At 36.2% G+C, this 26,184-nt stretch overlaps 1 protein-coding gene across 1 annotated transcript in view; it reads right to left on the bottom strand.

The window, feature by feature from the left end:
• LOC129271246 (cyclin-G-associated kinase-like) overlaps positions 1-17,582 on the bottom strand; it is a 33,903-nt gene extending 16,321 nt beyond the window's left edge. The window contains exons 1-10 of the mRNA XM_064106410.1: positions 17,013-17,582; positions 13,869-13,930; positions 13,294-13,353; positions 11,383-11,637; positions 10,465-10,590; positions 8,913-9,002; positions 7,968-8,103; positions 7,239-7,412; positions 1,854-1,971; positions 488-686 (exon numbers count right to left, since the gene is read on the bottom strand). Coding sequence (XP_063962480.1) covers positions 488-686; positions 1,854-1,971; positions 7,239-7,412; positions 7,968-8,103; positions 8,913-9,002; positions 10,465-10,590; positions 11,383-11,637; positions 13,294-13,353; positions 13,869-13,930; positions 17,013-17,139 — 1,347 coding nt within the window. The 5' untranslated portion in view covers positions 17,140-17,582. The remainder of the gene's footprint in view (positions 1-487; positions 687-1,853; positions 1,972-7,238; positions 7,413-7,967; positions 8,104-8,912; positions 9,003-10,464; positions 10,591-11,382; positions 11,638-13,293; positions 13,354-13,868; positions 13,931-17,012) is intronic.
• Between the last annotated feature and the right edge of the window lie 8,602 nt (positions 17,583-26,184).

Below are 26,184 nucleotides of genomic sequence, written 5' to 3'. Positions count from 1 at the left end.
AAACACTCATATATTAATGAAATTGTGCCTACAACATAAAGCTTAGCCATTGATCAGGGATTTGATTTCTATGATCAATTGCATTGATTATTATGTATGATGAATGAAAGACATCTGCCCCATGATAATTACTAAGCTTTACATTACATGCCCCTGATATAAGTTATCATTCATTCAGCAATGCAGACAATCAAATAAGAAATATAATTTGCTTTCATCTGGGTACCGTAACACAAAGGTTAGCGATTAATCGTACGCTTGATTTAAGAATTGATTGTACATTGTAGTCAATGCAATCAATCGTAGAAAAAATGTTCTACGATCATTGTCAAACTTTGAGTTACTGGCCCCTGGACTTGGAAAAAACGATGTATTCCAAAAGCAATATATTCAAAAAGGGAATGATCAACACACATGTATATCTATTCCTTTCAATTTTTTTTTACGCATCAAGTTATTCATGTGGGGTTGCTTTCTCCGCACTTACTCTATTTTCAAACTTGATAGGTCGATACGTCCTTTGTGATAGATTGAAGACATGGTAACGGCCAGCATGCCTGGTATCTAGGAAGCTTCGGACATCATCAATACCATTCTTGTAAGTGGACTCTAAGCCCTCGGCAGGAAACGACATAACAATGATCCTACTGGTGATGTATGATATATCCAGCTCTGACTTGGTGTAACTACATGAGAAAGGTGGACAAATAGACCTTGGAATTCTTGATAGCAACAAAAAAATCATTACATTGTGGTGAAACTGGAATTTTTATTCAAAGTCAGATAGGCGTCAGCTTTCAGAGGGAGCTGATAATTATTCCCTGACGCCAGACTTTTGTTACAATCACTGGAAATGCCTGTAACAGAGACATCTTGAGGAAAGTGAACCTGGGCCCCGTCTTACAAAGAGTAACGATTGATCCAATTAATCACAACTACGGAAAGCCAGCAACGTCAACATCGAAAATGCATGTTTGTTCAAAACGATTTTTTAGATATGATGTTTATTCATAAAATCATTGTTTTCTTGACAATTCAGTGTGCTCCCCTTTGTTTACAAAGGACATTTTTGTAGAAAAAAATTATGACACCGATGAATTTCCATAGAGTTATGAATGATGGGGCCTGCGTAACACTCATACATTCTTCGGCCAAGCCTGCTCAGCCTCAGGCAACTGTCAGGCCAGGGAATAAAGAGATAATTATGTTACTACATTAAAGGCAATTTCCAGTGGTATTACATAACATCTGCTGGTCATAAATATTGCTCTACCTACACTGGGGATTAATATCTGAATGATGTCAAATTCCTGATGAAAACACATGATTATCTATCTTTACATGTAGATACTCTTGTATTACAGCAAGAAGACAGGCTAAATTTGATGGCCTGGGAATCACTTACTAGTATCGAGTGTAATATTTGCAGAATCAGAAACCAGGCTGTTGCTGGTAAACTAGAATTCCTGATGACAGGGCATAAATATTTAGAATAGGTAAATATAAATCATTCTTTACATACAAGCAAAATGAAAATTCAAATTTCTAACATATTTTTTTTCAACCTGATTATATGAGCTGAGAAAATATCCATAGAGCATGTCAACAAGCTACTATGCCTCAATGAAATTTAAATGATTTTAAGGGCAAATAACCTCTCCTTACAAAATTCATTCTTATTGGAACATCATTAGCCAGGATTGTAGTCAAGGCCGGGAGTTTCGAGTCACGATGCTGCTGCAGAAAATGTTCTCACAAATACTTTGTACAAGTCCATCAGCCCCAAGGCCAAGACCGGCAAATTTGGCCTTGAAGCTTGCCTGAACTAGACCCCTGCCATTTGTATACTGTACCTTGCTACTGTCTGTGCAACCCTATTGGAGGTGTCTTTGAGGTTCCGTAGAAGATTCCCTCCAGCTCCTTTCATCATCCCTAGAAAGTTTCCTCCTGAGTCGGTAGATTCAGGTACAGCTGAATGAAAGTGAGAGAGAGAGCTAAAATAACAATAACTGGGAACATTACAAAATGACATCGGTTTAAGATGGACATGTGTTCTCATAGAAGAGAGCTTGGAATACCCTAAAACAAAGGTAGGAAAGAATTTTTAATTTTGAGGAGGTATTTTTCACAATGGGGCGACTGCTGAATTTTGGAGCTATTTCTTTCATTCCAAGTGCTGCTATTGTGTTCAACAAGCAATTAAGCTTTAAAAACATATTTTATTATTCTGCTGTATAGAGAATACTGATTTTCTAAATGTTCTTCCATTGATTTTTTTAAATTGTGTTTGAAAGTGGTCCTCTCTGCAACTAGCCATGTACATGAATAATAATAGGGCGCTTGAATAATAATAGGGCGCTGTGTGGTTGATGCGGACGTGATTTTTATCAGCTCTAATTTTGGAAGTTTTTAATATATTTTTCATCCTTTTAAAATCCGTATTTTTAATACTATTTGAATAAATAGATGACTTAGGTGTCATATTACAAGCCAGTAAAACTTTGATCGTTTTTGATTTCCGAAAATTGAGGATTGATTTGGATTGAAAATTTGTTCTCCTTCGTCGGTCATCGTTTGAAACTGCGTCCCGCTGTGAACGGGGATCTACGTGCGTACCCGGCCAGCCGGCCCCGGTACATAGGACCTGGATTTCGTGTGCAGCACTCTTCCGGTACCTAAATATGGCGGCGAGCACTACTTGAACTGACGTCGACGAAGTTATTTTCCTTCATCTGTTGTGTGATAAGCGGTGTCGTGAGTTTATTTATATTGCCGATTTTACTGTTTATATTTATTAAAGACTTATTTGCAATATTTCGTCAATGAGGTGTGTTTTTATGACATTTTAGACATTTGAAAATGTGGTTCTGTGACCGATTCATCTGTTCACTACGATTTTTACGAATACGATTCCATACTCTCGTTATTGCATGTGAACTTGAAGTTGAACTTAGTCAGGAGTAGATGTACAGTGAATGATTATTGCAATATGGATGCCCAAAGTGATCCTAAAGGAAATACGAAAGTAACAAAACCATCAAAAACTTTAAAACCTAAGTCACGACGTAAGGACACTGATGTAGAAAAAACTGAAGATGTTGTCATTGATTCTTGTGCACAATGTAAAAAACCCTTCGACAAGAACCAATCATGTATAGAATGTGAAAGATGCGAAGGATGGTTTTGTGCAAAATGTTGCGCCCTCTCACCGGATGAATTTTTACTTTTTAGAAATGTTTTAACTGCACATTGGTTCTGTAAGATATGTGAAAAGAAAGCCATGGAAGCAATCAAATGTGACCAAATTGTAGAAGAAAGATGCAAAAAATTTTTAAGTGACACAAGAGATAGATTGTCGAAACTTGAAGTGATGGCTGATCACTGGAAAGAAGTTGAGATTCAGTACACAAAAATTGATGTTGAATTAAAGAACTTACGAGAAGACATGAAAATCTATGGCCATGAACCACAGGATATCTCTGATTCAGTGAAATTGATTGTTAATGAATGCCTTGACGAGGAAAAGGAGAAAGACAAAAGAAGGTGCAATGTTATTATCCATGGCATACCTGAAAAAGAAACTGATGATAGGCAGGAGAAATTAGATGAAGATCTCGCCAGAGTTTCTTCAGTATTTGATATTCTCAAAATTGACTGCGAGTGTGAGTTCAAGACTTTAAGACTTGGAAAAGGTGGTCAACCTGGCCAAGACTCTAAGCCACGTCCTCTATTAGTAAAATTACCCAGTAGTTCCATCAGGGATAGCATATGTAAGCGTGCTATTCAACTGAAAAACGAATCATCAATGGAGGATGTGTATATCCAGCCTGATCGTACGAAGAAGGAGCGGTCAATAAGAGCAGAGTTGGTGAAGGAGCTGAAGAAAAGACAGTTGGCAGGTGACTCCACCTGGAGGATACAGAATGATAGACTCGTGAAAAAAAGACAAAACACTGAAATTGATAAAAATCAAACCGAATCGAGATCCTTTCGAGAAGAAAACTAAAACACATCGAAAAGACTATCAAAATACCACATCTTCAGTTTCTTCTGATCATTTTGATGTACATGTAGCACCAGAACACCTTAGATGCATGTATAGTAATGTAGACTCACTTCTTAACAAACGGGAAGAATTGGAAATACGAATTGACTTAGAGAAGCCTGATATTATTGCATTGACTGAGATTTTTCCCAAAAAACTCATTAACGGATACTGAGCTATTTGAATTTAATTTGCCGGGCTACCGACTTTTTTTACCAAGCAAACACAAAAGGGGAGTAGCTATTTATGTTCTCAAACACTTACAAGTTCAAGAACTTTTGCCAATCTCATGTGAATTTGAAGAAAGTGTGTGGTGTCTTCTGGAAACTGCTAGGGATAAGATTTTAATCGGATGCATTTACAGAAGCCCAAATAGTTCTGATGAAAATAATCAAAATCTTCTCAACCAGCTTCAAGAAGTTGTCTCTCGATACAACCATACTCATGTCATTATTGTTGGTGACTTTAATTTGCCAAACATAGACTGGGAAGGAAATTCAACAACTAGTCGCTGAAACTTTTCTGATCAGTTCTTGGAATTGCTTGATGATTTATTTCTGACACAATTGGTATCCGAACCTACAAGACAGAGAAATGGCCAGCGGGCTAATTTGTTGGACTTGTTAATTACAAATCATGAAGAGATAATTGAATACTGGAATTTGAGTTCTCCACTTGGAAAAAGTGACCATCTTGTACTTTCTTTCGAAATCGAGATGTACCCAGTTAGAATTAAACCAGGTCCTCGTTATGCATACTTTCGTGGCAATTATGAGGAAATGAAGAGTTATGTAAAGGATAACAACAGTTTTGCGGTACCATCTAACTCTGATGTAAACACCAGATGTGCACAGATAGTACAGGCCTTGAGAGAAGTGACAGATCTCTTTGTTCCTAAGATCAAACCATCACGTAGAAGGTCTGCATGGTTGGATAGGAAAGCAAGTGAGGCAGTTCAGGAGAAACACAAAGCATGGAATCGCTATCAGAAGAATAGAACTATCTCTAATAGATTGGATTACAATAAAGCCAGAAATAAAGCTACAAGTATTATCAAGCAGGCTAAAAAGAACTTTGAAAATAAACTTGCATCAGAGGTCAAAACAAATCCAAAAAGTTTTTGGCAATATGTACAAAATAAGACAAAATCCAAATCCTGTCTTGGAGAGTTGACTCGGCCAGACGGCACAACTGTGGATGATGACTTTGATAAAGCTGAGGTGTTAAATGACTTTTTTGCATCAATATTTACGCAAGAAGATACCAGTAATCTTCCTCCATTTCCTGATAGACCCTTTGACTCTACACTTAATGATATTGTCATTACAAGAGATATGGTTTTGGAAAGATTATTGATGCTGGACAAAACTAAGTCTCCAGGGCCGGACGAGATTCCAAATCGGATATTGAAAGAACTTGCAGATGAATTAGCCCAACCTCTTGCCGATCTCTTCAATGAATCCTTGAGGAGTGGTTCTGTTCCTGTAGCATGGAAGATGGCGAATGTAACTCCATTATTCAAAAGAGGAGATAAACGTAATCCCAACAATTATAGACCAGTGAGTTTAACAAGTACAATTGGCAAAGTTATGGAGCAGATTATTCGTGAAAAGATTATTAATCACATGGTTACAAACCAGCTGTATAGCTCACATCAACATGGATTCAGAAAAGGCAAATCATGTGCTACTCAACTTCTGGAAGTTATTGAGGAATGGACTAAGGATTTGGATAAAGGAAAATCAATTGACTGTATATATTTGGACTACAAAAAAGCATTTGATAGCGTCCCCCATCAAAGACTTCTGCTTAAGCTTCATTCATATGGAATCAGAGGTAGTGTCTTGAACTGGATCAGATCCTTCTTAAAGAACAGAGAGCAACGGGTGGTTGTTAATGGAGTTTTCTCAAATTCTGTTAGAGTCAGTAGTGGAATTCCCCAAGGGAGTGTTATCGGTCCGGAGCTATTTCTGATTTTCATAAATGATTTACCAGATGTCCTAGCTTCTCAAGCAAGTGTTATCAAGTTATTTGCTGACGATACCAAATTATTTGCTGAAGTTAACAACGATCAAGAATGGGAAATCCTTCAAGCTGATTTACTGAGGATTCAAAGTTGGGCAATCTTATGGCAACTTCCCTTCAATACAGGAAAATGTAAAGTCCTTCACTATGGCAGAAAGAACCTGCACTATGACTATAAGTTAAGTTTGGATGGCCCGACCATCGAAGTCAGCCACAGTGAAAAGGACTTAGGTGTCATTTTCGACGATCAGCTAAGTTTTTCTCAACACATAGATCAGATAGCAAAAGCAGGAAATAAGAAGATGGGGATCATCAAGAGATCTTTCTCATTCCTTGAACCTAAGAGCTTCAAACTACTTTATAAGTCCATAGTTCGACCTGCTTTGGAGTATTGTTCACAGATTTGGCATCCATACTTGAAGGAGGATCAGGAGAAACTCGAGAGAGTTCAACGAAGAGCTACAAAAGCAGTTCCAAGTTTACAGGTCAAGAGCTACCCGGAAAGATTGGCCCAATTGAAGTTACCTTCATTATCTTACCGACGTCACAGAGCAGATCTTGTCCAAGTATTCCGAATAACTCAAGGAACTGACGATCTAGAGACTTCTAAATTCTTCAAATTCAATGAAGACTCCAGAACTAGAGGACATATATATAAGATTGAGAAACCCAGAGCAAATACTCGAAAAAGACAAAATTCTTTCTCACACCGAGTAGTATCAGAGTGGAATAACCTGCCAAATCAAGTTGTGAAGAGTACTTCCATAAACTCTTTCAAATCAAACTTAGAGAAATCTTGGAACCTCAAAAAGGAAAAGTTTAACCCTGACCAATCCTTTACTTGCCCATGTTCCCATTAATAACGTTACCTGCTGAAACCACACATCGCCATATAACCTGTACCAGTTTATCTTCCACTATAATGACTTCATGAAATCAAGAAATTGGAAGGAGGAGAGGGGCAAACAAGTTTTTTAGGTAAAACTTTACGCCCACAACAAGGTATGTTACAAGGTATGTTATGTTACATGTCATACAATTCACATAAATCATTTGACTGTTTGTGATGCTTGGAAAACCTAATAGCTCACCCATTCGAACTACCCAGAAACTGAAAAAAGTTTCAACCCTATTCACAGAGAGAGAGTTATATCTGAGTAAAGTTTACCTTCTTTTTCTGGTTGTTTCTTGGCAGGACTGGCAGTGGTTTGGACTGGACTGGTCTCAAGTAATCTCAAAGGGCCTTTCAATGTCACCTCTCGAGCAGCTGCAATTTCCTGAAGTTGAGCAATGACAACCTCCACAGGAGGTCTGCTGCGTGGATCTACTTGTAACATTGCACCTGTGCGAAAACACACAAACCCAAATACCCAGTTGCGTCATCTAAAAGAAGGTAATTACTATCTGTAAATTTTTATGATGCATGGATTAAAGAAAAAGACTTCACTTCATGTGTAAAATCTGGGCCACATCCTATAATTCCAATTACTTACAAAACTGACCAACTTATTCGAATGAACATGAAATTACATAAGAGTTGGAAACAGTGACAGTCTATAATAAAAAGTGTTGTAAATGTTGACAGATCCATTTGTGTGTCGATGGGGGGCGGGGGTGCATAAGTATAAATTATAAACCATTCATATGATCTCTGATATCAGACATATCAACTCATTGAACTCGAAAATCGGATGATATTGCTCAAATCTAAGAAAAAAAACACAGTATTTTCAATATGATTATGCAGCAAAACTATCAAGAAATATAGAAAATTCTTATTAAAAAAAGGGAAAGTCGTATCTAAATAAGAGAAGATCGCAATCAAAATGGTAAAAAATTCATATTCTTTCACATTAATTTCAGATGGATGAGAAGGCGGCTAATATTGAGTACTCACGTATAAGATCATGTAAAATCATGTATTCTTGGTCATCCTCTGGAATGGCATAGTTTGCATTGATTATTCTAAGCTTTGCTGAGTCTTCAAAGGGATGCTGTCTATAGCACATGGTATACAACATACATCCTAATGCCTGTCAATAAAATAAAACAAAATTCAAATATATGACCATCTGACTTCAAAATAACAGGTGGGGGGGCTCACTGCAATTTGCCAAATTGATGTTTTGGGCTTCAAAATGAAAATTACTTTTTTCTTCCTATATACTTATCGAGTCAAGAAATTCACTTTTAAAAAAGAAAGAAAAAAAGGGGGGTTGATCCAGAGGTTCACTTCATTTACATTTAGAAAAGTTGGCCCCGGAAGTAATAACCATGGTAATAACCATGTATAATTGATGCACATTAGATAAAAATTTTAAAAAGTAGCTCTGACTTTGGGAAAGGTAACTTTATTATAGAAGGAACATACATGTGTCCTTTGACAAGGTATCAATCCCTTTCCCAGCCCAGGAGGGTGTTTCATAAAGCTGTTCGTAAGTTAAGAGCAACTTTAAGAACGACTGGTAAACCTTTCTTACGCTCTAAATAATCACCTATGAACATTCAAAGGTCAATATCATTTACCACAAGAAAGGATCACAAGAAAGGATTACCAGTCGTTCTTAAAGTCGCTCTTATCTTACGATCAGCTTTATGAAACAGCCCCCTGGTGTTAAATGGTTACCCAGGAGGATGCATAAGCCCATGCAGTATGCCTAGCAATTGATACTGTTGAATGCTCCCCAGGGAGTGAAGAATATTCATATATTGTATGAGGGATTACCAGGATACGATGACTGGGGTAACAATATATCTGTAAAGTGCTTAGAGATGTAATAAAGTAACATAAATGCTACATAAAAGCAGAATATCATTATTATAACTTTCATTATTTACTCACCCATACATCCATGGCATGACTAATTGGAAAGTTCTGATAAAGGTCCAAGATTTCAGGAGGTCTGTACATTGGTGTAGTGTGTCTAGCCAACTGTCAAAAAAGGAGACAAATCATTACTACTTCATGCATAACATAATCTGTTCTTCATTTCAACACTTGGGATAATTTGCTTCGTTACTGAATTTGAGAAAAACGGATTCAATATCGCGCATTTCACTGGACTAAACCAAAGTCTAGACAAAACAATTCTGAGAAGTATTGTAAAGTTAATACATATAAAATAATTTGCATTACATGCATCACAAGAAAAACATTACATTATAATTCTGGGCAGCTCAAGATGAGTCTGAACAAAATATGAAACTCTCAATCAAGACTCAGAAATGAGTCTTTACAAGATAAGACTTCATCATACATATAAGACTTGAATTGAGGATTAGTCAAATTCATCTATTAAATAAACAAATTTGATATTTTATTGAAGAAAAAACTAAGCAAAATACTCATTTTTCTGGTTTCAGTATTGCATTGGCTGGCAGCCCATGAACAGGAAAATAACTGAAAACAGTAGAAGATTTCTGTAACACAAAGCTTTATAGCAAGTGATCGTGAAGCTGTTTTATTAAGATTGATCACAACTGATCACACAATAATGAATGCAATCAATTGTAGAAATCATCACAACAATCAAACACTAAGGCCTGAATTCACTAAGGTGGTTTTGAAACCCACGGTTGAATCAATGGTTTATGCAGATTTCCTGTATAAATTACCCTTAATTTAGCGCGAATCGGGCATGTGTGTAAAAATGCATCCAATGCTGATGCGCGCTTTTGTCACAGTAAACCAAATTGACGCCTTTTACCATGGTTGAGAGTAGACTCATTATTCAAAACAGTGGACTCATGAATAAAATAGCGTGGATAACCAACAGGCGTCAATTTGGCGCACTGTGGCAAAAGCATGCATCGGCACTGGACATTTTTCCACATACCCGGTAAATTAAGCATAATTTATACAGGAAATCTGCATAAACCATGGACTCAACCGTGGGTTTCAAAACCACCTTAGTGAATTCAGGCCTTAGTGTTTGATTGTTGTGATGATTTCTACAATTGATTGCATTCATTATTGTGTGATCAGTTGTGATCAATCTAAAAAAAACAGCTTCACGATCACTTGCTATAAAGCTTTGTGTTACAGAAACCAGAAATCTTCTACTGTTTTCAGTACCACCTTTGTGAATTCGGGCCTTAGTTACAGGGTCCCACCATTGTAATGAAGCTGATAATGGGAAGAATGTGACAAGATGTTAAGTGTTGATAAAAGGATTTGGGCCATATTTGTCATTTCAAAAGTTATTTTTGGAGCTAGGGAAGGCAATCTAGATTGTGCTTCCAACACAGATACCATTACCAGCACCAAAACCAATACTAACGCCAATACCGACACCATCACCACCAACACCAATACCAACATCGATACCAACATCAATACCAACACCAATACAAACACCAACACCGAACTTTAAATCATGCAATGAATGATTTACCTCATCTTCTAATGTGGTTCTTTTGAGTGAGCTCCATGATGAATCAGGATGGTAGGATTTACTGGTAGCACTACCAAAATCACAAAGCTTCAATGTCTTCTTACTACCAATCAAAAAATTCTCAAGCTGGAAAGGATGAAAACAAAATAATTATAATAACAAAATTTACTTACATCTCTAGATGCTTCCAAAGGACTTAGATATCATAAAATAACGATAAGATAACATTGAAACAAAGAGTTACGTAAATAGGAACTCGTTGGACAAAGGTAGTTAATAACCTTAGTAACTTTCGCCCATAAGATTAAAGTTTTGACATTGAATTCATCTGTTTTTGTTGTAGATTCATGATCTAATGGCATTTGAAATAATTTTGTGAGACCTAAAAGACTAAACTTCAACAAAAAGATGATGTAAAATGATTTAAGTTAGGAAAATTTGATTTCAAGCTTGTTGTAATATATACATAGATAGATCACAACTGGAAAGTGCTAGTATTCTGACCCACAAATTGCTGTTAAAGTTATTCTTGGAGCAAATACAATTTGATATCATATGAATTCATAACAGACTTTATAACCTTGAAATTTTAGAAATGTCCTGAGCAGTGTTTTAAAACAACAACAATTACAAAGCCTTCATCAACTTTATTTATGATAAATGTAAAAAGATAATTTTGAGGCCAAAAGTTAATGCTTGCTAAGACTTGGGTATTGGAGTAATGAAAAATAACTTACACTTGAAATCAAGGTAGTGTCACAAAATCTACATGTATAAATGATGGTGAGTATACATGCATATAAAATTAAATTAAAACTACAGCTAGTTTAGTAAAACAGAGCTTCATACAAGCTTTGAGCAATTCAACAATCCAAGCCATTGAAATTCTTATCTACATCACAGCAGACACACACTCACTTTGATATCCCTATGTGTGACTGGAGGCGTCTGTTTATGCATGTGCTGCACACCACGGCATGCCTGGTAGAATGCTTGCAGGACCTCATCACAGCTGAGTGGCATGGAACGCTGATTGATAACATCCACTAGCTGTCCTCCAGGACACAGCTCCATCAGAAGAAGGTATTCTGATTGACCATGGTCTGTATCATCCTTCCCGATGGATGCAGCAGAGAAGAACTGGACGATGCTTGGGTGACCTGATAACCTTTTCTGTGATATAAGGGAGCTAAGGAAACATATTGCCACAGGTTTTTTTTACTGGTATTCAATTACTTGTACCTCTCTTGCAAGGGTAAGAAAATTAAAAATACAATGCAAAATATTAGGGGAGATTGACTAGAAACACCACATTCGAAACATGCAAATTTTCAGGTGCAACTCTATCTAGTCAGCCAAATAGTCATAAGAGTTTTTTAACAAATGAAAGAAAATCAGAAAGAATGAATGTTAGTACTCTATTATTTTATTAATTGTCAAAATATGACATTGTGTATTGCAAGATAATTTAGGAACAAATTTTATTAAGCCCATTTTTCTTAACTTCTCAAGATCTTTTACAGTAAGCAAAGGTAATTTCGGTGACATTAAAAATGTTAAGCTTCAAACTAATTTTCTTCTATATATCTCTGAATCCTTGCCTGAAATTCTTCTACATTTATCCAAATAGCAAGGCTCGACATTAGCGGTGGCCCGGGGCCACCAGAAATTCACCTCGGGCAACCATTAATGAAAAAATATTAAGTTTTGGTGGCCCGAATCGGGCAACCAATAATTTTCAGAATAGCGCAATTTTTCTCCCCATTTTGCACGCATTTATCAACTTTCTACAATTCAAATTGCAAGCCAGTTCGTCATGCGCCCTTTTTGTTGATCTACACACAAAGTTGGCCTACCGCTATAGCATTAAGTAGCTTTTATGAGCTTGCATGAGCTTTGCATGCTTGAAGCAGCTGTGCGTTAGCATCCTATTCAGACTCAGGGAGCTGCAATACGAAATGTTGCTGCTAAGAAATCTTCCACAGAACTGTGAAAATCCAAGTCAAAGTCACATTTTACACCAATGAAATGCCCTTCTACAGACTTTTTTGCTAAAATCTGGTGTATCCTGATTATTTGCAAGCATTAAAAAGAGGAATCATGACCTCTCTTTTGACTCAAAAAGACCGTTTTCCAAATGAAAATAATACACATAAAAACACATAGGCGAGTACATCACAGTCCCACATGTGCATTTGTATATGTTGTTACTTGGTTTCTTTCGAAGCTGTGTCTTTTCCGGTCTTTTCTAGCCAAAAATAAACAGACAGTTACTTTCTTTCTTGTTTATAAATGATTTCTTAAACAACTCTTGAGAAAGTAAATACTTTGGGAAGGCATTTCATTAATATGAAATGTGAATTTTTCCAACATTTTGGCAAATTTAGGGAAGGAATTTTCTTTTTTTTACAGTGGTTAAACCATTTATACCCATTTATTCATTTTTAATGTTTTTCTTTATTTTTTCGGGCCACCAAACTTTAATATCGGGCCACTAAAAAAAATTATTTGAAGATTTTGGTGGCCCAAACGGGCCACCACCAAAAAAAGTTAATGTGGAGCCTTGCAAATAGTTATGTTTAAGTTGATTTCGGTGGTTGATAATTTTTTACAAGATATATATGGATCTATTTTTTATTTAAAAAAAAACTCATTTGGCTGCCTATTTTGCGTTCAAAACTTTATCATATTTGTTTATGAAGTCACATGGTCAGCAATGTATTTTGACCTACAATACTAACTACAGACACTACATGTATGTATTTTTTTTATCACTATTTATTCAATGATCAGAGACTTTAAAAGGTGTTGAAGAGAATCAAAAGATACAAGAATGGCAATTTCCTGGAGAATCTCTTTGGATTTTTCCTCATCATTAGCCAAAAGTCTCTGAAAAGAAAAGGAAATGAAACAGATGAAGCAAGTTATATTAGTGTGAAACCCCTACATGTAGCCTTCTTGTTTGAAATGTAACTCCCATCCACATCTTCTCCCATCCATGACCCTCCTCTTCTTTCCTCCTCTGTCTGTCTCTCTATCTCTCTCCAAATGGCACTTATCCCACCACTAGAATGTCTAATTACCACTTGCGCTCATTATCACATGGTTAACTATTTGGTATAATTTGCCTTATAAATCCAAAATTAAAATACATGTACTTTATACTATAATGGGGCTAGCTAATAAATGAGATTAGCTACATGTACATCTTAACCACAACCATTTGTTAGAAGGAATGGACAGACACATCTTTGATTTGGCAAAAACACACATGTGAGTTCTGGAGTGTATCAGAGGGATACATGTACATACTGTACATGTTTAAGCAGCTGCTTATTAAACCGTGAACCTAGTTATAGGTAAAGTGACAGTGTATTTTTACATGTAAATTAATCATTTCTTACCTTAAGAGCAAATTCCTTTCCAGTATTGTTTTCTTGAGCAACAAAGACAAATGCAAACCCTCCTGTTACATAAGATAGAAAAATAAAATAGAATTTATTAAAAATGAAAAGAAAATAATAAGATACATGTACCGGTAATTCAAAAGATTATTGTGAAATTAACTTTAATCACCATCAAATACAAAGAAGAGCCTGTCTTACATTATATTATGAAATTTGTTTTGAAGAAACAATAGAAATATTTTTCTCATAGAAAGGTATGAAATGATGTGTCTTATGATGTATTAAACACACAAACTCAGTCATCTCAAATTCTATGAGAGAATAATGTTATATCACACAACACATTGAGGAGCTGCTCATCTGCCTTCAAGAAATCACAACTTTTAAAACTACGTTATTCTTTGGTGGATTTTCATCAAAGATTCACAAATGTTGTCTATACCGGTAATTTTTCTGCATCAAAACCAACTTCCCCTTTAATAATTTTCGAATGCTTTTGCTTATTAAAGTTTATCCCATTTCTTATTGTCTATGATTTTATAATCATGTACAATTGAATGGCTAACTACATCATCAGGATTGATTTAAGTAACTGTTCAATTTACTTTCACTTGGTTACATTGCAATTGGTGACAATTAGTGACATCATTAATTCTTCATCATCATCATCACCATCATCATTATCATCGTCATCATCATCATCGTCATCATCATCTTCATTATCATCGTCATTATCATCATCATTAGTTTACCATTTAACCATCACCAATTCACCATCATCATCATCATTATCACAATCACCATCACTATCATCATCATCTTCATCATCATCACAATCACCATCACCATCTTCATCGCCATCTTCATCATCATCATCATCACCATCATCATCATCTTCATCATCATCTGGTACTGGATGAAAGCGCGATCCTGTACTCCCGGTCGCTTCTTCGTATCAATTACTGCTGAAAGTTAAAGGGGAATCCAGCCTTGGCCATTAAATGTTGTGTTGGGAAGGAGAAAAATAAATTAAACGGAATGGTGAAAGTTTGAAAGAAATCGGACAAGCAATAAGTTATAGCTGCTTTGAAATTGAGATCACTAATACAATGTAGATTTCAAATTGGCAACTGGGTAAGTAGATTATGACAAGGGGCAAGGACAACTTTCTCATAGGCCATGTACTTTATTATCAGGGATTTGTGGTTTTCTCTTGAGTACCCATTCCCCTGGGGCAGTAATTTAAATATAACCCTGGTAGTATATTGTTTTATGTCCTCATGAAAGAAAAATATAATTTGAAATAAAACTTTTGGGAAAAATTACATTTTAGCCATAATATGTATTGGAGAACATGGAAGAGTAGTCCTTGCCTTACATCACTATGACACCCCATATGCGGCCAATTTGAAGTCTCCATGGGTATAGTGATTACCAATATTTACAACTTTAAAAAATTCATAACTTTCTTGTTGTTTGTCCAATATTGTTCAAACTTTCACCTATCAACTTGTCTGATTTTCCTTATAAAAACAAGTTTTTATTTGGGTTGGATTCCCCTTTAAGTTCATGAGCAATTTACTCATATTCCCTTTGCACATGTTATGAGCTGAGCACTCACAGGGAAGAGGGGCTCTTTATCATTCTCTCTAATCATGACTTTTTAAGATTCATGTTCATTCCCTATTTTTTCCATTGCTAGTAAATAACCAAAGTTGCCATTGGGCAATTTAATGATTTGTTTCTAAGAATGATTGCAGAGCCAGATAAAATTTCAAAAATGGATGAATGAATAATACAATAAATCTACAAGTAGGGTGTCTGGAGAAAAAAAAAACATTTGCTTATTATCTAAAAAAAAATATTGAATGTGATTTGTGGATTTGAAGAGAAATAATCATCAGAATAACAGAAAGCATAATATTTCATGAAAAATTCAAAATAATGGCTTCAAAAATGAAGAATGAAATCAGACATTTTTCAATTTTTTCCTGCCATAGCCTGTGTACAGTACATGTAGTTAAAAAATGGGACACATACAAATCCAAATTTTAGCTTCTGAAAGCTGTTATTTTTTTTCTTTGTGCCAAAAACTTGTCTGCAGAGTGTCAGATAGTAAATTTGACACTCTTTCTGATGGTATGATTTTATTTTCAATTTGAAAATTAAATCAGTGTAAAATTGCAACAAAGTGAAACAAATTGTGCCGAACAGAGAAATTCAATTTTCCCACAGTAAATGGGGAAATAGCAATCTCAAAACTAGACAGCTGGCAGCCGTCTGTTTCAACAAGTTTTTTAACATCTTAATTGTTGATGTGGAAGAGGTTCATCGTGGTGAAGGATTGAGTAGAAGAATTAACCAGTTGTCTCACGATGTAACAAACGTAGTGTGAAAGCGACGTTAATTCTTCTACTCAATCTTAATTGTTTTCAAATTTCTCCTCGTACACAGACGGCTCGCCATCGTGCAGCCACCATTAGGGGGTTAAAAATGCAAAATCCTTCCCCCCCCCCAACATTCATTGATGTTTGTCTTTATTTCATGAAAATATATAAAGAGAACTGGACCAAAATGAAGGTTATTATTCTGTTTTGGCCTGAAATGCACCAATACAGGAAAAAAAATAAACTTAAAAGGAAAAAGCAGTGACTTACTTCGGCTGTCGCACAACTTCCACTTCCCTGGTTTATTCGAACATAATACATAAACATATGGCAATTGAGTTTGCACAGATTGAGTTAGAACTTCGGTCTCTGTAATTGGTGAGTGGAGCCAACGGAGTTCAGCGGAACAACCAATATCACAGAGACCGAAGCTTTTTTTTTTTTTTTTTAGTCTATCTCAAAACACGCAAAGCCAAAGGGTTTGCACGTCTTTGCAATGTCTTTCTTAATCTGATTCTTAGATCTAATCCTCATTTCTTTATGATCCTAATTTGTCCTTAGCATAAAAAGAAGCTCCTGAATTTTCTCTTTCCTAACATTCCAAATATGAGTTGAAAATTAATTCAGATCACATTTTTTTTCATGGACATTGTCCATCAATCATCACACCACCACTGGCACTGCTAGCAATAGCATGTATACACTGCACTGCATGCACTGCGAGGCAATGCCAATCACACACACACCCCTTTACCTTCGGCGATAACTCTCCTCACTCGCAGCTTGGTGTCGCCGAGTTCGACCTGCTGACCAACAAAATCACTTCCTCTATCGCTCTGACTGCCAAGCAATCCAAACGCCGATTTGAATAAATCAGACATTATTGAGATGGGCACATAACAAGTTCAAAATGAAATTATAATGCATTTAATACATTTTAAACGTTCTCGCAAATCTTCGGATCAGTCAGCTTGCCTCCTCGTCAACCACTTTCGTGTATTTTACGTGCGCCGTGGTACTTTACAACTCGACCTTGCACAAATCGCCAGTTGATAGCACTGATCTCTGTGCACTGTGGTTGATAGAAGGATTGATTATTAAAGGTGAATGCTGAAGATGAATAATATTTAAAAAAAATATATATATTTATCCGGGTATGTTATGAACCTACAATCATGTGTGACGGGTATAAGGGATAGACCCTAGTTGAGCTTGAGGAATATAACTTTTTATTTCACTAAAAACTTAAATATGAAAATATTACTTTTTTAATTGGATCGAAGCCTATATTGCTTTTTGATCAAAATTCCAAAGGGCTTCAGTCATCCCATTCGGTTCATGCTTCAATAATTATTGGCCCACGTAGTTTACTCTTCGATCCGAGCTTTTTCAGGCATATAAATAGTTTGCATGATCAAGTGAAATAGAAATCGACTTTTTGACGATTTCATGAATAAAAAAATGTATTTTTAATTAGACTGGAGATGATGAAACCCGGGGGATGAAACAGGCATGCAGAGGAAACAAAACGAGTGCTGGGAAAGTGGCGAAATAAAATGAGCTTATTTTGTACTGGCCGAATTTTACACACCGGCAAAATAGGAATCATAATAAAAAAAAAGGGGGGGGTACGGTAGCATACTATGATAAAACGCAAATTATCTCCCCATATCTGTAGGGGAAGGTGGGGTAAGATGAGCCATTTTTTCGCCGTTTGCAGTTAGAACTGATATGGTTAATAATCTTGAAGAACCTTGCCTTAAAATATATTTCTTGGGAAACATGTTTTACCTATATAGGCCTATAACCGGCCTAACATACCCCCACACTGCATGAAAGTCACTGTCACGTAGGACAATAACTCAACTTGCCCCACCGAGTGGGGCACACGGGATAAGTTGGGCCACCTTATGGGGTAAGTTGAGCCACAAAAACTATGTACAAAAGGTATGGCCGGACAAGAACCAGCATGACAATTTTTTATTTAAAGGTCGACAAGTCCACCCCCAAAAATGTTGTTTTGAATAAACTAGTAGAACGCTGAAAATCACATCAAATTGGATGTAAAATTATGGCATTTTTTATTTTCGCTTATTTTTCGCAAAATAATGCAGCGACATGCAAATGAGACAGTCGATGATGTCCCTCATTACTTATTTTGCTTTAATTTTTATTGTTTGAATCAATATTTCTTTTTTTTATATACATATTTGACAAGGACCAACAGCTGAACCATATAGAATTCCACATGTTCAGGGAGGATAATTTGTTGTTTCGCATGAGGAGAAAATTAGAGTATTCGTATTTCATATAATAAGATACAAGAGAAATAGTGAGTGGATGACGTCATCAGTCTCCATTTGCATATACCGACAAGCATGCATGTGCATAAACTGTTTTGTGAAATTAAGAGAAACTTTGAAATGTCATAACTTTCGTAAGTACATCCGATTTTGATGAAATTTTCAGTGTTGTATTTTTCTCTTTTAAATATTCAAATAAAATTTTTGATGAGGTGCACCAAGAAATCCCGGTGCAAATGGGGTGTACGACACGTGCGTACGGCTTAACAGGGGCCGCGGAACCGGGGGGGGGGGGGCTGGGGGGCTTCAGCCCCCCCCCCCCCCACTTTTTTCCAAAACCGTGTATACAAAAACGTAAAAATGACCATATGATTGTGATTTTTAGCATGGTCAGCCCCCCCCCCCCACTTTTGGCTCAGCCCCCCACTTTGAAAACCGTTCCGCGTCCCCTGCTTATAATACCATCGAGGTGCAAGTTAGCTCTTATGCGAGAGTACGTGTCTGTTATTGTACACATATACACCTTTGCGCGCACCCCACTCATACCGTGTTTACACTTAATCGGCATTTGAATCGGCTCGCGGTTCTGAACCGCGAGCCGATTCAGCATCGGCTTTTTCATAGCGTGTAAACGCGAGCAACTTGAATCGGCTCGCGGTTCAGAACCGGCAATTTGCACCACCAAAGTAATAGGTTCTGAACCGCGAGCCGATGCAGAATCGGCTTTTTTACTACGTGTAAACAAAATTCCGATTCTGCACCGGCAATTTGTGCGCATTTCAATTACTTTACCATTGTGACGTAATTGTAAGCGCACTGATCCAGCGTTGTCTTTATTATGACGTATATTGTAGGGGGATTGTAGGTATGCGTATCATTTCAGGTTTTTGCATCGGCTCGCGGTTCTGAACCGCGAGCTGTAACAACGTGTAAACGCAATCCAAATGCCGATTCTGCATCGGCATTTGGTTCAGAACCAATTGCCGATTAAGTGTAAACACGGTATCAGTCTCGCTGATATACGTATGGTAAAGTTGATTTGTGATCGAAGATTACCCGAAATAACAATGCACTAACGCCACACTTAACCAAAGTGAAATAATTTGTTAATTATTTAATATTTATGTGATAACTGTTTCAAAAACACTTTTGATTACGTATACATTTGGAGAAACAGTAAATAAATCTACTTGAATCACAACTATCAGCACAAGTCAAAAAAGAATCAGATCATATCGATATAGGGACCTCAACCGGGCGCGTAGCCAGGGGGGGCGGTGGGGGCGGTCGCCCCCCCCCCCCCCAAAACGTCCCCAAAAAGAAAAAAAAGAAGGGAAAAAAGAGAGGAGAAAAGGAAAAGGGAAGGGAGGAAAGGGAAGAAAGGTAGCTTTTTTTTTTTTTTTCTTTTTATTCTTTTTGTTTTCTCAAAAGAGAAACTCCTTCACTCTTGCTCTAAATTTATGATTATGAATTTTGCTTCCGCGCTGCGCGCGGTTAAATGAAAATATTGAAGATCTCCATTGTTTCCCCCACCCTTTCTCTAACCCTGTTTTTCTACCTCAGCTATATGTGTTTATTGCCAGTAAAAGTTCAAATGTATACATTAGGGCATGGAATTAGAGTAAGGTTAGGCCGAAGTATATAAAGTTATCTTTTTTTTTAATTGATCGCGCAACTTCTGGTCGGGTCGGCTCCGGGCGGGTAAAATCTTTCTATCAATTTCTGCCGTCACCTCCATAAAGTCAACTTCTCCCGCTTTTCAGCTCATTACTAAACAACCGTAATTTTTGGGGCAAACAGGTTCCTAATCCAAAAAGAGGAAGGTATAAAATTCGTATCGTATAAGGGTATTAAATAAAAAAGTACAATATTTTTTATCAAATTCTATTCAACTTCATGTCATTTCCCTGTACATTCATCTCCTGTCCTGTTTTTCGCCCTCAGTTTGAAATTTTGAATGACTCTTAAGTTTCTTTATAATTCAAAATGAAGCGCTTCAGGATAAGTCAAAGAAATTAGGCATCCTTTTTATATAATTTCAATAAATCACAGAAGTTTCAACTTTTTGCGCACTATTTTCCTTTTAATGAAGTTCAATAATCTTAGAAAATTAATTGAATTGAGCCGATGGGGTATTGGAGATATCTGCATTATTTTGATGAAACATCCGCCCTTTGAAATTTCAGGGTTTCGTTGCTCTGCGCGGGGAGGAATATCTTCCTATTGGCATGTACACTTCTTCTCCTCTGTTTTGCGAGTTAAAGATATGCACTGTCGCTAAATTGTTTGTAATCAAATCTAATCTTTCCAAGGGAAGTATTCAATATATGTTTGAGAATATCCTTTTCTCGGGACCCTTTTCATGGCAAAAAATTGATAAAACGCTTTAGCTTCCGCACTTCGCGCGGGGTTATTATCATTTTAATTTCCTCCATTGTATTCCTTTTTTGTGCGTTCACAATCTTTTTTTAAAACAAGGTTCATGAAAACCAGGTTCAAAATCACAATATAGTCAACTGAATTGGAGCTGATATAGATACTAGAGACAAGAGAGACGACTCCTTTTCATTTCAATTTATGAAACACCAAAAGCTTCGCGCTTCGCGCGGGAGGGGGAAACTCCCCCTCCCTGCACCCACCCCCTAGGGAGCGCGCTTCGCGCGCTCTGTAAGCGTTGGCACGCTTCGCGTGCATTTACCGCCCCCTCCAAAATGAAATCCTGGCTACGCGGTTGCTCAACCCCAGTCTCAGCGCTTCTCGCTGGCATAGCGGGAAGAATCTTGACTAAAGATAAAAAGAGGTAAGTTCGAGTCCCAACTAAAGTACATGTAACTAAAAATCGATACAGAAATTGAATGGACCGGAAATCCCCTATTTGGGGTGTATGTGTGCACCCCTAGGGGTACTCGTATAGGGACAAGCCTGTGCACATAGGGGTGTAAAATTGAACCGTATTTCTTAGTGTGTGGACTTGTCCTTTAATTAAAGTCTTTTCACTTGCTCATTCTCAATAAATACTAACATTCTTTTTGGTTCTCAGATACGCCCTTATTATATTCAAAGATGCGTGTGGGTAAAAAGCGATTATCTATTTCACACCTTTTTTTTCTTTTTACTTTTTTGACTGAAATTTGTATTTTTCCCTCTGAAAAATTTATATATTTTTAACGTTAAAAACAATGTAGTGGAGTTAGGGGTAATGCAAATGGGTAATGACACCGCCACAATGTCTGACTCTTTCATTATTGGCTCAACTTACCCCGCCTTTCCCTATATGATCCAAGCTTTCCTCTTTACGTTTAAGTTCTCTATAGGCCATGATAATTTTGTCATTGCATGAACAATTAACCTAGCTCAGTTCCCCTAATTTACTTTCTCCTAGCCCCCAAGCCCATATCCCGGCTCCGCCCCCGGCCCTGGTCTGTCGGATCTCCCGGTGTTTCTCATGCACCGGTCTCTAAGTAAGTTACTCTTTAAATTAGTAGTTACCCCCAATTCGAGTCACATTGGGTGTCGATCCATCCATTAGTGAGCCGAATTGGTTTATTATTTTCGGGATTACTTTATTACAAGGAATAATAAATAAATGATAAATAATACTGTTAAAAATACTATTATTTATTTTGTTTATTATTACAAGGATTCACAATGGTTTAGGAGTTTCACAAATTTGGGGTTTAAAGGGGATTGAAGTTCACCCTGACAAAAAGTTTATTGCAAAAATAGTAGAAAAAACAAAAATGAAATATTGCCGAAGGTTTGAGAAAATCCATTAAAGAATAAAAAAGTTATTATAATTTTGATTATTTGATTTGTGACGTCATATGCGAGCAGCTTTCTCGTATGGTGAAAAAATCAATGAAATGTCCTTTTCTCAGAATATTGGAGAAGGTTTTTCTGCACCTTCAGTATATCAACAAAAATTATTTTACACCTGTTCCTAACTTGAAAGAAAGCAACAAGTCATCACGAACCATTAAAAACTGAAATAGATTAATTTTATGTTATGCTCGTTTATGACGTCACACATCCAAAAACTAATAAAAAAAAAATTCATAACTTTCCTAATCTTTTATGGATTTTCCTCAAACCTTCACCAATATTTTTTAAATAATATTTTCAGGGCGAACTTCCCCTTTAAACAAAAATCAGATTTTTATTTACCCACTTTTTTAGATATAGATATACATTTATATTTATAAAAAAATATTGAAAAATAAAGTTCAATTCTAAATAAATCTTTCACTATATAGGAATAAATGCAAATAACAGAACTAGGAATTTTTTCCCTAAATATAATCATAAAGCCTTATCTAAAATATAAAATAATTGAGAAATCAGAGACCTTTAGAGCTTAGCCCTCACGTAACTTCGGCGAACCCCCCCCCCCGTGTTTTTTAGTATTAAAATGTGAATACAAAACCCAATCCTATTGGAAATATTAGCCTTCTATGTCATTAATTTTGTAAGAACAGATGAAAATAACAACTTTAAAAACAAATTGCAAGCCTATTTTGTATATTTGATATTATTTTTTAATGCCAAGTTAGATAGTGCTTTCCAATGCTTTTAAAAATATGCATTGCAAATAAATTTTTCATTTTATCAAAATTATATGGGGGGGGGGCAATTCGATATATTTGACCCTAGATATAAAATCCGTCACTGAGATTAAGAAAGTTATCAGATTTGTTTTATTGGTGACGTCATATACGAGCAGCTGCCCCCTATGTGATGCAAAATAGATCATGCAGAATTTTTTTTATGGTTCATGCAGGGGCGGATCCAGGATTTTTCGAAAGGGGGGCACTGCCGGCTGCCCCCCCCCCTGGATCCGCCCGTGGGTTCATGAATACTAAAAAATTGTTTGTTTCAGGAGCTGATATGAAATAATTTTTCTGTTGATATAATATACTGAAGGTAAAATAAAAACAATTTTGAATTGTATAAGTAAAGTGACATTTGATTGATATATACGGGGAAGCTGCTTGCATACGACGTCACAAATAAAAAAAATCTAATAATTATTTAAAAACTTTGATGGATTTTCCTCAACGTTCCACAATTTTTTTGAATAATTTTTTTTCTCTGATATTTACAAAAAAGGTGAAATTCCAATTCCCCTTTAAAGAGTCTGTTACGGGGTGTGTTACAAGTTGAAAGACAAACATATTCCACTATTATAGGGGTTCTCCAGCCTGAAAATAAAATGATTTTTAACAGATTGAAATTCACACGAAAAACACTGAAAATTTCATCAAATCGAACATCGAATACAAATAGGCGACATTTTAAAGATTTGCATTATTTTGGTAACACTGTTCTTTGCATGTCTTCATGAATAAAACAGTTCAATGAGCAAACTGATGATGCCATATCTCCACCTGTCCACCTGTTATTTTCCATTTTGTTATATATGTTTATTCAATTTTTTTCCTCCAAAAATATGTTTTTTAAATGGATTGATACCTGAATTAATGCATTAGATTTTATTTTTGCAACTTTTTTTTATTATAAGGGAGACATATCGTACACAGATGTACGAAAGTATGAAATAATTATAACATCATGTATTAACATAAGAAAGATTGGCGTCGGGTGGATCTAACCCACGCCAATAAGGGGGGGGGGGTTCCCGATCGAACACTCAAAGTTAATTTTTGTTTGTCTCTTTGAGGGTAGTCCTAACAGTAATTTCTTAGCTTTATTCTTAGAAAACAACATATAAATATAAAATAATCTATTTCAATAGGGCGAGCGCCAAGCGCGTGCTAAAATTTTCGGAAATTTTATCCTGAAAAATTGAGCACTCGTGGTAATTTGTGATCCTGAACAAGATGCGCATGCATGTAACTAGATTTAGATTTAGATTTAGATTTTATTTCCGTTCAACAATTTTTTTCAAAATATAATCAAAGAAACAATACATATTCAATATAATCGATAATACAGACAAATCAATGAAATTTCGTAACAAATGTTGAATATAAATTAAACAAATCTACAATTTGTTTCAGTAATATTATCAATGAAAAGAAACAAGAAATGAACGGAGGGACTTGCCAAGAAAAGCAAAAGCTTGTAGAGAAGGCAAGCCCCTAAACTTAGTTTCAATACTAATTATAAACAAACTATATATACAACTCTATACAAAAATCGAGACGGACACAGAAGACAGACTTAAAACAAGTAATCCACAAATATCAAAATAAAACGAATAAGCGACAACAAAAATAAGAGAAAGTAATTCAAATAATAATAATTACAGTGGTAACACAAAAAAAAAGTACTTACAAAATCATAATAGGGAGGGAAAAGTGGCAAAGGAAAGAAAGAGGGAGATAAGGGAGGTGCAAATAAAAAGTGCAAATGAAAGGAGGAACATATGGCAGGTGCACAGGTCGTAATGTATTGTATCATGTTGTAGTGTTGTTGTTTTTTTTTATAAGTAAAGTTTGACAAATTTATTGGCAGTTAAAGGTTAAGTTATTATGTAGTTTTAGTTTAGGTTATGTGTTAGCTTGACTTGTTGGTGTGGAGTATTGACAAATGAGCATCTTTTTAAGTTTGCGTTTAAAAATATTAAGGCTTGTAGATTCTTTAAAGTCGTTGGGCAGGGAATTCCAATACACAGGTCCAAAAAAGATAAAAGAGTTTTTCGCTAATATAGTACGGGTAGGGGGTAGGTGATAACAATTACGTTGTCTCGTTGGGTAATCGTGTATAGAGGAGTTTTTACAGAACATATTTGAAAAAATTGTTGGGAGATCATCTTTGTTTAGTTTATACATAAATTGGGCGAGTTGGAAAAGATATAAATCACTCACTTTAAGAATATTATTTTGGAAGAATAGTATATTTGTGTGTGATCTGAATTGGGTTTGAAAAATTATTCTAAGAGCCTTCTTCTGCAGCAACAGTATTCTTTGTAATTGTGTTTGGATCGCACAACCCCATGCCAAAATGCCATAATTAATGTATGGTAATATTAATGTATGATACAGTGTAAGTAAAGTGTGAGATGGGAGAAAATATTTATCAAATATTTATAATTTTTTAATAAACGTTTTGGCCTGATCGCGAAAAGGGACTCCTGCCGGACTGTTTGCAGTTAGCCATGAATACGATACATATTCAATAATTTTTTGTTTGTTTGTTATTAAATGGATCTGAAACATGGAAAATGACAAAAGGGGACGAAAGGAAACTCGATACTTTCCAGACGAAGTGTTTAAGAAGAATAATTAAGATAAAATGGCATGAACACATGGGAACACATAAGCAATGAAGAGCTTAGACAAGACAAAAATGGAGAAACTGAGCACTACAATAATAATGAGGAGAAGATGGAAATTTATTGGGCCCACGTACACTAAGGGGGGAACCTGCAAGCATCTGTAACACAGCATTGACCTGGGCATCAGAATGGGCCCAAAACAACTTGGCGGCGAACAGCGGAAAAAGAAAGGACCCTGGCTGGATGGGGGACATACATGGACAGAAGCCAGAGCTGTGGCCTCTGATAGGCAAAGGTGGAGACGTTCGGTGGAGGCCCTATGTGCCACTAGGCATCTGGGGGATAGGTAACAGGTATAATTAACATATATACCTATCTAAAAAAAT

This window comes from Lytechinus pictus, chromosome 11 (assembly GCF_037042905.1).
Source record: "Lytechinus pictus isolate F3 Inbred chromosome 11, Lp3.0, whole genome shotgun sequence".
Taxonomy (NCBI): Eukaryota; Metazoa; Echinodermata; class Echinoidea; order Temnopleuroida; family Toxopneustidae; genus Lytechinus; species Lytechinus pictus.
Note: the sequence above shows the minus strand (reverse complement) of the source record. Positions and strands in the feature narration are given on the sequence as shown.